The sequence below is a fragment of the Aulonocara stuartgranti genome, assembly GCF_965226115.1.
Source record: "Aulonocara stuartgranti genome assembly, chromosome: 20".
In the NCBI taxonomy this organism is placed as follows: Eukaryota; Metazoa; Chordata; class Actinopteri; order Cichliformes; family Cichlidae; genus Aulonocara; species Aulonocara stuartgranti.
In genome coordinates this window covers 17746013-17762045 of record NC_138956.1, presented here as the reverse complement: position 1 = coordinate 17762045, position 16033 = coordinate 17746013, and the positions used below count along the sequence as shown (strand labels likewise).

Here is a 16033-nt window from a genome sequence, read left to right as displayed (position 1 = left end):
AGAGACAGAGAGAGGCGTTGAAAGGTTGCTCCAATGGAACTTATTGTTTCGGAGCAAAACACGAACACAGTGTACAGTCAATTCTTAATAGCTTACTTACAGCTGGGCTTGTCAGACACTCTTTTTAGCTGCAGTGGTTATTATTATATTTACATGCTTCCATCTCCCATTTCTGGTTGGTGACAGCTCTACTTTTCCACTCTCCTTTTTCTCCCCAACACTGGCTCTAGTGAGCAGCAGCATCAGCAGATCTCCAGTCCAATAGAGAGCAGGTATCAGAGACAGTAGATGTCACTCTTTACCAATAATCATTTGCCAAACTCTTTGTTTGTATATATTTCAAAATTAGGAACTTCTTGTCTTCTTGTCCATTAGTCCATGAGACTCACTGATTGTGATAGATTATAGCCTTTAGAGAAAAGATGAAATCATGGCCACTAGGAGCACAAGGACTTTGTGAGTGTCTTTCTCTGTCAACAAACTGCTTTACGGCTACAGTTTTGTAACAGTAGGTTCTTTTTATGTCACATATATAAATATACACAGTGAAAGACTTAGCAGGCATAAAAGTGATACAAGTGAAGATAAAGATATTGCTGACAACAGCCTGATGTCACTATGTGACTCATATTTTCCTCTGTGTCACTGTTCTGACTTCTTCATCTTTACTCCGATAGAGGAGGAGTGTGTGATCATCGAGCCTGAGCTCAGAGCAGCGGTACCTGCAGCTGAGGAGTGTCACTCTCCCTCACAGAGCACCGAGGAGGTGGCCAACTCTCTCCTCCACCTGGGCTGTGTCAACAGCAACAATGCTCCAACTGTGGCCATTCAGCAGACTGTTGCTATGGAGACCAAGAAGGATGTCACATTGGCCATTACACAGGGTGAAGAAGTAAAGGAAGAGCAGGAGAAGGACACGAACGAGGGAGAAGAGGAAGATGAGGAGGTGGCACATGGAGTTCAAGCACTGAAGGAGTCATTTGCTCTGCAGCAGGAGGCAGCTGATGTGGAGGATGAGCAAGGGGAGCACGAAGATATGAGCAACCACATGAGCCCACAGCATCTGACTAAAAGGGACCAGTGTGAACAGTTCATAGGTAAAGACAATGAAAAAGAAAAGATAGTAGTGCCAATGCAGCAGAGGCAGGGCACTTCAGCAGATGAGGAGGAGCACAGGGATGTTTTGCCCATTTCTGATGTGCCAACTGCCATCCGCATCATCACCAGCACCGCAGCAGCTCAGGGAACACACAAGGCTGAAGACCACAGGGCCAGTCCTCTGGAGGACTACAACTCATGCGGGGCAAGTCCCTTTGAGAACAGAGCCAGTCCACAAGACAGCTCTCTTAAAGCTAGCTCAATTCAGAACTATAAGGCCAGCCCTCCTTTAAGCTACAGCTCCCACAGGGCCAGTCCACTGGAGGACTACTTTCCCATTCCCAGAGGGGAGAACTACAAAATCCACAAAGCTTCATCCTCAGCCTCTCCTGACATTATCGAGGTACGATCCGATAAGTCGGAGGACAAAGACTTTGACGATGTGGATGGAGATGACGAGCGCGATGATGAAGACAGCCTGTCACAGCGCTCGGCAGTGACGGACGAGTCAGAGATGTTCGACATGACCCGAGGGAACCTGGGCCTGCTAGAGCAAGCCATTGCCCTGAAGGCAGAGCAGGTGAAGCCAGCAGGACCCAGAGAGCTGCTCCGCACACCAGATATCCACCACCAGCGGTACTTCACCATGGAGGACAGGCCCAAGCACCTGGACGTCATCCGCAAGGGCTATTTCAGCAAAGGTATGAATTAGTAACCAGGGGAGAACAGAGCTACAACATGTACTGAGAGGGTATTGTGAAAGTTGCCTGAGGGAGACAGCACATCAGCCACATTTAGTCCGTTTCTTTTTATATCTTTGTTTTTTTAAAGCTACATTAGCTGCACATGGTACTGAAATACCATGTTGCAAACTTATTCCTCATCCAACAATGTTTTATAGGTTTACCTGGAAAATTTACATTTTCTCCGTTCTATGAAAATTTTCTGAAAACCCCAACAAAACTTCTATGTGATGCACTGAGCACGTCTTCTGCACCCACCTGTTTTTATTCGCCTTAAAAACAGAATGGTCCTGTGTTAGGGGAGTGTTCTTGTAAATCTTGGCATCACTTTGTGTCTGCCCACAGTTCGTACAGTGGAAGAGCACCTACATGTCACAGGCTTTAAGTACTTTACTCTGAACAGAGCTGGACTGATAATCTACTGCAGTATGTTTCTCACAGGCTATAATGTGTGCAAAACAGTATGTAATCAAAGTAACTAAGTTTGACTAATACAATTCTTAGTGAAACTAGACCCAGATGTCATTAGCATTTGACAGGAAGAATCAGCTGGCACGTTTTCATCCAGGCCTTAAAAAAAAGCCTAATGAACATTTGCTATTTTTGTTTAACCTCTACACAAACCAGCACAAAAAAAAAACATCAGAGGCAAGTGCCAGAATTTGACAGTTTTACTTTTGTTAGGTTAGCTAGCTTTAAGGGGGCAGTTGCCCCCTGGCTTTATCCTTATATTAAAAATACAGGCCAAATGTGCTCTTTCATTATTTTCTCTAATACTCTGCAAGACAGCAAGTGCTTTTTTAAATACCACAACAATATCAGAGGAATACAACCAATAAGGGAGCACACAGAAAATGATGTTCTGAAGTTTTGGCAAATGTGCTAAATGTTATGTTGGGAGCAGAGGGTACAAATAAACACAGTGTACCAAATAAGAGATGAGTCACAGAGCTCTGTTTGGATCCTCCCTTTTCTATTGTAATGGGGTTGAAGTGGTTCCAGCTGAATAGACTTCCATGAAGAGCTGGGAGGAAGTACTCAAAGAGGGAGCGAGAAGGGATGACAGCATGCGAGAGAGCACAGGAGAGACAACAACATATCAACAGAGAAAAAGGAGGAGTGCAGGTTGTTCCACAGTCAGCCATGGAGTGTTTGTTTACATGCTACGTGTGTTCGGGCCTTGTATTACACAGTTGGCACGCTGCCCGCTTGTCATGCTTCTCACAGTATAGCAGCAGTGTGATTACATGCCCGGTAGTGCTGCCCTCTCCTTGGCCTTAACTCCCTCCTGCGGTGACGTTCCTGTTCTGCTCGACGCTAATTAGGAAATGCGTGTCTCGTTAACATTCAATTTGAAGGCCAATAGAGCATCACACCATCCTCTTGCACCCTTCTCCTCTCTCCAGTGCCACTGATACTGCCTGGCCTGCCTCCAATAGGAGAGGGGAGGAGCAGGCATCTTTAATTATGTGTAAATTATATAGTGGTGTGAATTTCTTCTGATGTATTGTAAGGTGCTGCTTTGTCCAAGATCTAAACAAGGTCTTTGAAAGTGTTGTGCAAATGTAGCCATGGGGGGATTATCCAGCTCAACAGGATAAGATGGTGTAGTTTATCATTTTTATAGTATTTTATCTTTAAAAGTATTTAAATAAACATTAAGACAAATGCATGGAATACCTGGTGTATTTACAGGCATGCATAAGCCATGAGTCGGGGGATACAGATGGTGTGGGTTTTGTGCAGATGTTGGGAATATGTCTGGATTTCATGCTCAGCCAAGCACACTGTCTGATGACATTAACCACTTGCTTTTGTGCACCTTATTCATCCCACCTTCCCCTTTCCTTTTACTTGGCCTTCCATCTTCCTGTCCTCCTTTCCGTTTTCTTCTACATTCCTACCCAACTCTGACCCAGAGAGCAGCAGGCCAGAGAAGAGGGAGAACAAGTGTCCCACACCGGGATGTGATGGCACTGGTCACGTGACCGGTCTTTACCCCCACCACCGCAGCCTGTCAGGCTGTCCGCACAAGGACAGGATCCCCCCAGAGAGTGAGGTTTTGTTGTTGTTCTTTGTTATTCCAGCTGCTTAGCATAAAAAAATAGTTAAACAGTGTAATTGTTGTGCCATGAGGTTTTTTGAGGTCTCGGGAGCCACCGATTCCATGACTTGGTATATATGTTTGGAAGAAACCAGTCCTTTGATTTGCATCGGTCAAATGCTGTGAAATTCAGTCAAAGAAATGCCCTCAAATACGTAATTTAATTCTAATTTTATTCTATTATTGGGGATTTTGGGGTTATACAGTCTGTGCAGCTGTGTATTCAAATCTATTTTTGCAGGAAGACCAAAAATATTAATATGAGAAATAAAAACAAATTTAATAATAAGCAAATCCCACTTCAGTGATTTTCATTTTCTGAGTTTTCTCTGATCACATGATTGTGCATCTTGTCAGTTCTGGCCATGCATGAAAACGTGCTGAAGTGTCCGACTCCTGGCTGCACAGGTCAGGGCCATGTCAACAGCAACCGCAACACACACCGCAGGTATATTTATATACATTGCACCTTTATACTGTATATCTATATATGAAAGTTGTTTGTGTGTGTGTGTGTGTGTGTGTGTGTGTGTGTGTGTGTGTGTATCTCTGCAGGTTAGAGTGTTGTGCACTTTGTGTATTTGCAAGCTCGTATATTCATGTATGCAGGGCAGCAAATGTGTCAGCCCACATCAGTACTGTGATGTAGATTTACACAGTCAGCAGTATGTACTTGTAATATTCATCTGCTTTGCTTCCTTTATCCCTGCAGTCTTTCTGGTTGTCCCATCGCTGCTGCAGAGAAGCTATCTAAGAGCCACGATAAGCAGCATCTCTCTCAGTCAGCGAGCGAGCACCTCAAAGGAAGTCCCAATGACAGAGTGCTGAGGTGGGTCATCAAAAAAGTACAAACTCATAGTTCAGGTTTTTTCTGCTTTATTACATTACATACTGTAGATATGGAGCCCTAATGCCCTCACGAGAGGTCAGTTATACAAACGTGGCAGTTATTGACTTTGGCCAATATCATTACATTGACATGTAAAGATTTTATCTATTTGATAATTTAATTACAAGTTATATGCATAGAAGGGAACTTTTTGATTCCTATATTGATTAAAATTTTGTAAATAACTGTATTAATGTTGCACAGTTAAGGTTTATGTGGCAAAAAAAATCATGCCTTTTGTCCTTTTCCAAAGCCCATCATAGATGACACAATGAATAGCAGAAACTAAGATAGACTGGGCTCAGTGACCCTTTCACCTACATAAAAGCTGTCTCCTCCAATCCAAACCCCTCACAGCTGAGTCCTTGTCAAGGTTAGCCACTTTACTGCTGAGCCACATTGAAACCGCAGAGAGAATCCTGACCTTGGTTACGGTACCCTGCATGAAAGGTGGAGCCTGGCCTCTGAACGGCTCAATAATAACAAGAAAGTCTTGAAACATCCTGGCTGGCAGGCTAATCATTACTGTCACCTCACATGCTAAGATCTCTTTATCTACATTCATCTCACCCGACCGGCCAGATCCCGGCCAAAAGAATGATAATTAGTGCAAACCAGACACTGGTATTATGCTGTCTGTGCTCTTCCTCATTGGTATTTTAATTAATAATGCAACCGATAAGCTAATTATGCAAGTTATAGGGGCATTGCGGGGGGATAGGAAAAATAATTGCTTTCCTTGAGGAAAACCTCATCAGTGGTTGGACAAAGCATCGAGTATTAAAACATAATAAGGCCTGCTTTGTTTTTTTGTTATAGATTGTTATTCAAATGAGCTTCCTTGCCTCTTATACGTGGAGCTGCAGAATTCTTCGTTTTAATGGAACAATGTTGAATTAATAAAATGGAAAAAAGTCACCTGTGATCAGTTGTAGCTCTGCTTTGCACACTTATTATTAGTGGGCTTCTATGTGATGGCCACCCCAGCTGCAGCAGTATGACTACAGGCCAGTTCTTGTAGACTATTAATGAAAAACACTGAGGAAAGGCTTCGGTGCAGAGGAGAATAAATAGGGCTGGGCCAAAGTGGGTGGAGGGCTTGGATAAGATGGTTAGGGGATGTAAAAAAAAAATGAGTAAGGTCACTTTGTTCCTCCAGGCTCTATACCCCCAACCTACCCCTCCTCTGTCTCTCCTCTTTCACCACTCCCCCTTCTTTGGTTCCTAGTCTTCTCTTCTCCCCCTTCTCTCTTCTTTCTCACTCCCCATGCCCTTCCACCTCCCCCTGGTCTATCAGTGGATTTACACCAACAGGTCTGACAAAAGCCCGGGCTCTCCAGAAAACGAGAGGGCTTAAAGCTCATAAATTCCGTGCTGTACAACATGCAAATGTGCCCTCTGCTGATAAGAGAGCTTTTAATCCTGCTGCACTCCCGCTAAGTACACCATTGCTCCTGTCTTCACTCTTTCTGTTTCATTCTACCTTTTTCTCTCATTCTTTTATTCTCTTTTTCTTCCCCCGTTTTGCTTTTATGTGTGTGTGTCTTTTTATTGCATCAATCCTCTTTTTATTTCTCATCTCTTGTTTCTGCTTTTATTTTTGTCTTTAATCCCCAGCCCCACCCTGACGTCCTCTCCCTCTCCCCCCTGCAGACCCATGTGTTTTGTGAAGCAGCTAGAGGTGCCCCAGTATGGGAGCTACAGGCCCAACATGGCACCTTCCACACCTCGCGCCAACTTGGCCAAGGAGCTGGAGAAGTACTCCAAGGTGTCCTTCGATTATGCAAGCTTCGATGCTCAAGTGTTCGGGAAGCGCACGCTTGCTCCAAAGATGCCCACCAGCGAAACCTCACCTAAAGCCTTCAAAAGTAAGAGGGAACCTCGGGCTTCTTCTCTATCGTGCATATTTATTTATTTGTTTTTCTATAAGGCAAACCTGTGGCTAGGTTACAGCAGCCGGATTCACTGTGAGTTAGAGTCTTTGGTCAAAGCCATGTGAGCCACACAGAAAACTGAAGATCTGGGCCACGTTATTTACTAACCATTCACTCATTGCTATGTGAGATAGTGTGATATGTTCATTTGTGCTAATTCTTGCTCTCAGTGTTGGCCTTTCTAAGGCTCTTGAAAATGTTACTCCAGCATGGCTCTTTGGCTGACTTTTATTCTTCAAAATGAGTGAAAAGAAGAGAGAGACAAATGTTCAAATTTCAGTTACTGTTTCACTCAGTTTGCCATTTCTGTCCTGTCTGCATGCATAGCAGTGGCTGTGACTCAGTGGTGTGCAGTGACTTTTACAGAAAGGCAAGCAGAGACAATTGCCACACACAAACGAAAACATCTTCCTCTGCTATTTAACTTTATAACAAGATAAATTGGATCAGATTAAAATGTGCCATTTGTGCTGTCTGTCTGCACTCTGCGTGGACGTATTCTGCACTCCTTCATGGCTGAAGAATGGTAGCTGAATAAATATCTGCTGTTTTACCAAATGACAATGACAAGTGGTGGATACTTCTTTAAGAAAAGAAGCAATAAAACCCAGTGAACGCACCTCAGTACACATAAAACTGCATTATTGGAAAACTGTGCATGAAGTAGCAAATTAAAAGATTATTATTCTGCAGAAAAATGTTCCTCGTCAGTATTGGATGGTTTAATATTACTTCTGCATATTTTTAAGGTTGAGCTCATTTTAAGTACTTTTATCTGTTTAATGTCTGGCATCATATTCTATAAATCATGTGTTTGTATTGGCTGTCCTGTGAGGAAGATGTATTTCTGAAAAATACAGAAACGTAAGATGATTGATTGATTGATTGATTGATCTTTATTTAATATATATTGAAATATATTAATTTAAAAAAATCAGCTAAATTAAAAAGCTTCAGCAGTGTGGGGCAGAAAATAATCATGAAAAATGAAGGTAGAGTGTTAGCAAAACACAAAGGTTCTCTTGAGCGCACATATTTTTTCAATCCCCTTTTGTTTTAGTACTTTCCCAGAATATTAGCCAATTTGGGATTTGTGCCTTTGTCCCCCTGCAGCTAAGCCGTCATTCCCCAAGTCATCATCACCTAGTCTCAGCCTCCACGGTTATGGGAAAAGCTCCTCATTGGCCTACGACTACGCCCATGATGCCGAAGCTGCTCACATGGCTGCCACTGCCATCCTTAACCTGTCTACTCGCTGCTGGGAGAAACCTGAGAACCTTAGCACCAAACCCCAAAACAAGGTAAACCCACCATTTTTTCAAATGTTTTTTTCCCAGTCATTATAAAGGAGCACAGTTGGAATGAAAACAGCACAGTTGGTTTCATCATCACTTGGTAGTTCTTCGATGATCAAAAATGTACTCAATTTGAAGGGAGTCAAGTACAGATGGTTTTACTGTCGTAAAGTACTGCCTTGTTCTTCTCTGCAAAACACTTAGAGAAAGATTTTATTATCTGATTGTAGTGCAGATGAAACATTGCAGGCCACAGCTGGTAAGATGAGAGGAGATAGCAGTGGGTGTGCCTTTTCCACCCCTCTTCTCTCCTCTCCTCTCGCTCATTTTTTTTCTCCATCAACTCTGCATGAATATATCATCAGGAGGCATTGGTTTACAGCAACAGGATGGTGTTGAGATTCAGTTGCATCACCTCTTCCATCCTCTTTCATCGTTTCATCCCTCCATCCCACACACTTTTCATGTTGTTATTGAATTTGGCTGACTGCCAGTTGCCTGGATTACTTTTCCACCAGGTAGCCTTTTTTCATTATCTGCTGGACGGATCTCCCACTCTCTTTCTATCATTTTCTTTCTCACATGTCCTTTTACCCTCTTTCTCTCTTCCTCCCTAAGCAAGCCTCCCTGTTCCTCGCTCGTTCCCTATCTCCCTCACTTTCTTTCTCTTTTCTGTGCACAGGAGGTATAATAGGAGCTCCACTTTCCCCCATATTGTGATTTTTAAAAGCCTTTTTGCCTCACAGAGGAGAGAAAGTGACTGCTTCATCATTTTTCGATTTCTGACATGCTTTTAGGAAGATAAAAAGTGAAAATTAATGTCTCTGGCAGCAAAGCAGAGCAAGGTGTTCAGCAAGGCACAGATCCAAGAGCATGCCTTAGCTGTGCAGATCAACTGGGGACTGATCTGGAATCAGAGTTGGAGCCAGTTGAAATCCAATATTGAAACACTGGAACACTGAGCTCATCAACCTGGGACATTTCTGGGAACTGTTCCCATTTTCTCTCCTCTTCTCCTAACCCTTTGAATTTTCTGGCCCTTGACCAGCCCATATGAGCACCATTTTACATGAATGCTGAAAACATTGCTCTTTTCACCCTTCTGTTTCTCTTCACCTGCCAGAACTATAATAAAGCATGGAGAGATGGAGCACAGTGTTCGTGCTGTTGGCACCAGAGTACATTAGATATCATGACTAACATGCTTAGGCGATGAGGCTGGTGTTCTGAACTTGAGTGTGTAGTGCTCTGAAAGAGGCCGTCACTCTGGTGCATGACTGTGAAAATGCTTGTTTGATACAGGCTCGAGGGCAGTTTTACAAGCAGGTAGAAGCGAAAGCAACATTTCTCCACATGAAAGTTCAGTTTTTATTTAGAATATATGAAATTAGAATTCAGGCAGATATGTAGCGCTGCATCAGAATCTGCTCAAGAGGGTAATTAAAATAATCCCAATCATCATCACACAGGACTGCCTCACATATACAGTGAAGTGCACCAGAGGAGACTGCATTAGTTATTCACATTTGAGAATACTTAATTAGATGTATTAGTTAGCTGTGTTTCTCCATTAATTTTCTCCCAGATTATGCACTGAGCTCCAAAGTTTTTAACAGGAAATAAAGCATAATTGCATTCATATACAGAGTGAGCTGCAATAAAAACAAATATATTTTAAAACTCAAGTTTCAAACAGGGCAAAAGTTTCAAATAATGACATGAATGTGTGTAAGACTAAGTTCTGTATGCCCAAAGCTCAATTAAATTCTACTGTAATGGTATCTCAGTGCAGATTTCAGCAGACTATTTCGTGTGTAGTATACCCTCAAAGTGGGCATATAGGGATATTATTAATCATTTTTCATTTGGTACTTCACTGTCACTTGTCTAAAATTATTTATTTGTTGAAGTCTCAAATTGGGGCTCAACTGAAAATTACAAGGATACTTATAAGCAGGTAATAACATAGGCTCAGCTATAAATTCCTGTTGCATTGTCTCCAGGAAATGGACATTGAAGTGGATGAGAACGGCACCCTGGACCTGAGCATGAAAAAACCCATTAAACGAGAGGGAAGTCTGTCTGGGACGAGCCCCGGCGTTCGGTCTCCAGACCCTTCCTCCTCCTCTTCCTCACTGCATCATGGTGGAAACAGCGGGATGACATCACCAAGCATACACACCTACAAGCAGGAGGACTGGGAGGGACCTCTGGATTACACCAAACCTAACCGTCAAAGAGAGGAGGAAATGGACGAGGTCAGTACAATTAGACAGAACAAAAGTACGAGCTCCAAACACGGTGTATTTCCTCAGATGTTACTCACAGAGGAGATATTGCGACATAAATAACAACAGACAAAATTCCCCCTAAGCCTTTTGAATGAAAAACTCTTAATTGTTTACATCACTTTGTCTTTGTGTAATTCCCTTTTCTTATTCCCTGTTCCCTTTTCCTCTTTGTATTATTCATTTATTTCACTGAAATGTGAGAGTTACTGTACAGTTAAAACATTGCACTGTGTAACAGAGGTAGTGTGTCAGGTGCATTGCACCATCCTGGATTTGGCATATGCTAATTTTTACTCCTTTGAACTTTTTCAAAAGAAATATAAAGGGCCTTGAATGTTAATTTTTTATGAGGACACTCTGCATTTGGAAACATCACTTGTCTGCAAAAGAATAAAAGAGGATTGTGTGCACATGGTGTTTGCAAAGTTTCTTTGCTTGCATTCAGATATACAATAGCAAACTATTACCTGGAAGCAGATATTTAAAAAACTAAAGTCAGATAATAGGTCAAGCCACAATTTAAAGAGCAAAAGGCCTGCAGTGGATTTACCAGTGTGTTAATCACTTTTCAGATGGAGCATACCGGCCAGTCGTACGTCTCATCCGAACCAGAGGACTGTGACATGATGCAGGATTGCCTAGAGGAGAGGAAATACCCAGGAGAGGTCACAACCCCAAGCTTCAAAGTCAAATTTCAGCCCAAAGATAGCAAGAAGGAGTTGCTCTCGTAAGTAATAAGGCAATGAGTTAGAAGTCATTCTTATATCCTGATGGGTAACAAGATTATATGTGGTCAAAGGAGCTTGCAAAGAAAAGCGTCTGGACTTCTTTAAGTTGCTTGAAGACGTTTCACCTCTCATCCGAGAAGCTTCTTCAGTTCTAAGGTCAAATGGTGGAGAGTCCCAGATATAAACCTAGTGGGAGTATCCCCCCACAGAGGGACAAAAGGACCCCCTGATGATCCTCTAATCGCCTGAGCCAAGCCACTGGGCGTGGGTCCCAATCAGCCAGAGTTTCGGGTGAGTTCATTGTGAAACCTGGCCCCACCTTATCATGCGAATTCCTGAGGTCAGATGGCCCAGGATGTGAGTGGGCGTTAAGGCGTCTGGGAAGGGATCTCAAAACTGGATTATAGATGGCAGAGAGTTGGTGTCGTAAACCCCCGCTTCTGTTCAAAGATGGTCGCTCACAGTGGACATAGATGGCTTCTTTCACTCCTCTTTCAAACCATCTGTCCTCTCTGTCCAAAATGTGAACATTGGCATCCTCGAAAGAGTGTCCTTTATCCTAAGATGCAGATGGACTGCTGAGTCTTGTCCTGTGGAGGTGGCTCTTCTGTGTTGTGCCATGCGCTTGTGAAGTGGCTGTTTGGTCTCTCCAATGTAGAGGTCTGGGCATTCCTCGCTGCACTGTACAGCATACACCACATTGTTAAGTCTGTGTTTTGGCATTTTGTCTTTCGGGTGAACCAGTTTTTGTCTGAGTGTGTTGCTGGGTCTGAAATGCACCGGGATGTCGTGCTTGGAGAAAACTCTCCTGAGTTTTTCTGATACACCGGCTACATAGGGGATGACAATGTTGTTGCGTCTGTCCTTCTTATCCTCCCTCGCTGGTGTCTGATCTTCTTTTCTGTGCCTCTTTGCTGACTTTAAGAATGCCCATTTAGGATAGCCGCACGTTTTGAGTGCTTCCTTTACATGTGTGTGTTCCTTCTTTTTTCCTTCAGGCTTAGAGGGAACATGTTCTGCCCGGTGGTGTAGGGTCCTAATTACTCCAAGTTTGTGTTCCAGAGGGTGATGGGAGTCGAACAGGAGGTACTGGTCCGTGTGTGTGGGCTTCCGGTAAACTTCGATGTTGAGGTTGCCATTCTCTTCAATGTGCACAGCGCAGTCCAGGAAAGGCAAACAGTTGTCCTTTGTGTCTTCCCTGGTGAACTTGATGTTTTTATCCACAGAGTTAATGTGCGCAGTGAAGGATTCCACTTCTTGTGTCTTGATTTTGACCCAGGTGCTTTTCTTTGCAAGCTCCTTTGACTACGATGACCTGGATGACTGAGAACCTTCACAGACATAAGATTATATGTGCTTAATTACATCAACCCAGGTTAAGAAATAATCATAAAAAACTAATTTAAAGGAAATAGAAGAAGAAGATTTTATTAGACATGATGTTGAGATTTGGCTAAAAAATGAAAAAGTTTTCTCTTTATGTTAGTAGAGGGAATCGATACATACCCAACAATATCATAATATCTCAACTGAACTCAAGGTTAATTCAATTCAATTCAATTCACTTTTATTTATACGACAACAGTCACCTCAAGGTGCTTTACATTGTAAAGTACCCTACTTTAATACATACAGAGGAAAAAACCCAACAATCATTAGATCCCCTATGAGCAAGCACTTTGGTGACAGTGGGAAGGAAAAACTCCCTTTTAACAGGAAGAAACCTCCAGCAGAATCAGGCTCAGGGAGGGGCGGGGCCATCTGCTGCAAACGGTTGGGGAGAGAGAAGGGAGACAGGATGAAATACATGCTCTGAAAGAGAGCCACATATTAATAACAAGTATGATTCAATGCAGAGAGGTCTATTAACACATAGTGAGGGAGAAAGGTGAGGAAAAAATACTCAATGCATCATAATTGCAGCATTACTAAGGGAGGAGTCAGGGTTCAGTTACAGTATTACTGTGATTTTTAACATTTTGCATCCTGATTACTGCAATAACATATACTGTAATTTATCACCTTTTTAAAACTACAAAATATTCCCTCAAATTTACACTTTGTCAATATCTGTTTTATTGAATATGTTTTTTCTTTTTGCAGCAAAACAACACTGTCACTAAAACCTGCCATAAATTGTTATAAGAGTCAGTCTGCTATCAATCTGCTACCAGTTTGCAGTTGAATGAGGTCAAGTTGGCAATTACATGAAATCTGTTTTTGATAAAACAGCAATTAACTGTGATAAATCACATATCCATTTGCTGTCTAAATAGACAGAAATTCACATTTAACTGTAACGTTTCTGTTTCATAGGAATATAAGCAGAACAAAACCAGAGTTGAGGCCCCTCGCGTTGTGTTCATTGACAGACTCATTCAGACTGATGGCAACATGCTGGCAATCTGTCTGAATTTATAAATGTATACATTTAATAGCAGTTATTTGCAAATCTTTGACAATCTCTCTGAGAGTGATTGCAGACTGCTTGTAGAAATGTAGCCTCCTATCAGGCAACCTGTGCAATCCAATCACCTTGCAATCAACACCCTCAAGCCATCACTATGAGTTGCAACTGATCACCAAATGTGACAAAATTCACTATAGTCACAAGTCACTGATCTTTTTTGTAGATGCACAAAGGTTGATGTTGTATTTTTTACTCGTGTGACTAAAACCATAAACTTGCACTTCGTTATGAGGTAGCTTTGTCAAGCTAAGTGGTGGTTTTTCGGTTTTAACATATCTTCACATTTAATCAGCACTCTTGTTCATAGTGCTCCCATGGTATTTTAATTAATTTCATAAAAAATATCAATGTTTAGTGTTCCTATATCGATACTGTGCTGTAGTGATTTTTTTGCCATCCCTACAGTTCAGTACAAAGATCAGTGAAAAGGGATGTAGAAAAAGACATCCTTTTAGTTCTAAATAAAAGTTAAAGAAGAGATTTCTGTTGACTAGCAGAACTTTCTCATGTTGAGCCAGTAATACTCACCACTATACCACCGTTCTGACTGTCCAGAGACTCGCACAAAAAAGCTTGCAAAAAAATAAATAAATAAATAAATAATATATATATATATATATATATATATATATATATATATATATATATATATATATATATATATATATATATATATATATATATATATATATATATATATATTTATTAGGGGTACAACGATACACAAAATTCACGGTTCGGTTCGGTTCGATACTTTGGTGTCACGGTTCGATATTTTTTCGATACAAAAAAATGTTCATGCCTTTTTAATTTTTCATTTATTAAAATTATAAATATATATTTTAACTCAAAAGTACAGTTTTTAAATTTAACCCTAACCCTTGTGCGTGTTTTTTATTTTGACAGTGAATGCACACCTGCGGACCACTTATGTGCAGCCCTGGTTATTTAGCTCGTCATATTGCAGCCACAGAAATTATTTTGTCCATGAAACCATAAAGCTGCACTTTCTTTTTGCCTTATAGTCTGATTTGTCATAACTTCTCCGTTTTGTGGTAAGCTTTTCTTTGGCTGTCACTTCTTCACCCTGACCTGTCTTATTTGGCTCAGCAGAACTAAAATATATATCCTGCTGCTTTTACACACGCACTCACATAAGCTCAGCGATTCTCTGCGCGATCAACCTCTCACATGTTTAAGCTTGCTGCGGGAGATTTCACTTGTCATGTTTGCATAGTAAGCTAACGATTAATAAGACGATGTCAGAGGAATTGGTGCACAAATTATCATCACTCACAGATCAGTGCTGTCGCTCTCTATACACAGTTCGCACGATTGCAAAGTGAAAGCAAAAAAACAAGCGCAAATTCAAACGCGATTTCAATATGTCACATATTGACAGTGGCTCACCGATGCCAATGACATAATTATCCAGCTACATTTCTGAAAGAATGCAAAAGCATTGACATATATTTTTCCTTCCTACAATAGCCCGACGGGCAGGGCAGAGATAGATTTTGGTAGCCTGACTGGAAAAATCGCTAGCCCCGGGACGTCGGGCTAGCAATATTGCAAGCCCTGTATCTGATTGAGGAATCACTCATCTTTGGAAAAGAGAGTTTATTACAGAGAAATGTCTCTTTCCAAAATAAAAGCTATACTATCCGCTTCTTCTGGGCTATATTCTCAGCAGCATAAGGAGAATCATGTGCTAACAGCTGTCTAAATGACTCGGCTAAAGTTAGTAGCATGCTTGTTGTTTTTGTCTTTGCACTAGGATGATGTCGGCGTAAATGTGCAGTCATATTCGTTGTGTTCCCACTAGTGCTTTCAGGTTAATCTCGTTGAAATGACCTTAACGCCACAACACGGCAAATCTCCGTTAACGAGCTACCGCCGATCGCCCCGTGCATGGGGCTAGACGGCCAACACGTTAACGAGCTAACTGCGCTAACACACTAGTTTCCCACCCATGTAATTGAGCATTGCATGGCACATCCAACGTACTGTTTTACTTTAGTCCATGACTCGCTTACCTTCAGGGTCATACGTCACATGAAAACCAAAATAATTCCAAATGCCAGATCTGAATGAGGGTGGGGGAGGTCCATGTTGCAAGGAGAGCTTAACTTCTGTCTTGCTAGCTTGCCCTGCGCTCTTCCTTCTGAGTATGCTGTCTGTGTTGAGCGCTCAGTGGATCTGCGCTCGACAGTGCAGCCTAGGCGGAGTAGTCGAAGGCAGATTCACTGAGCGCTCAACACAGACAGCATCGTCAGAAGGAAAGTTGATAAAATAAATTACAAATGTTGTATTGTTCGATACATATGCGTACCGAACCGAAAGCACTGTATCGAACGGTTCAATATAGATACGAATATCGTTGCACCCCATAATATATATATATATATATATATATATATATATATGTATATATATATATATATATATATATATATATATATATGTATATATATATATATA

General features: G+C 41.7%; 1 protein-coding gene and 1 long non-coding RNA gene across 6 annotated transcripts in view; one reads left to right on the top strand and one right to left on the bottom strand.

Annotated features, from left to right (window-relative positions):
• The window catches only part of myt1b (myelin transcription factor 1b), a 142096-nt gene that overhangs the window by 114904 nt on the left and 11159 nt on the right, over positions 1-16033 (top strand). For 3 of the 5 annotated variants that reach the window (XM_082519369.1, XM_082519367.1, XM_082519371.1), the window contains 8 exons: positions 678-1799; positions 3761-3895; positions 4303-4393; positions 4658-4774; positions 6452-6702; positions 7882-8069; positions 10067-10321; positions 10927-11081. In XM_082519369.1, coding sequence (XP_082375495.1) covers positions 678-1799; positions 3761-3895; positions 4303-4393; positions 4658-4774; positions 6452-6702; positions 7882-8069; positions 10067-10321; positions 10927-11081 — 2314 coding nt within the window. The remainder of the gene's footprint in view (positions 1-677; positions 1800-3760; positions 3896-4302; positions 4394-4657; positions 4775-6451; positions 6703-7881; positions 8070-10066; positions 10322-10926; positions 11082-16033) is intronic. The other 2 variants (XM_082519368.1, XM_082519370.1) reach the window with 1 other exon arrangement.
• Positions 10207-15902, bottom strand: LOC309697480. Its single transcript, XR_014273836.1, has 3 exons — positions 15589-15902; positions 10905-10992; positions 10207-10289 (listed from the first exon to the last, which is right to left on the bottom strand). It is a non-coding gene; the product is annotated as an uncharacterized lncRNA (long non-coding RNA).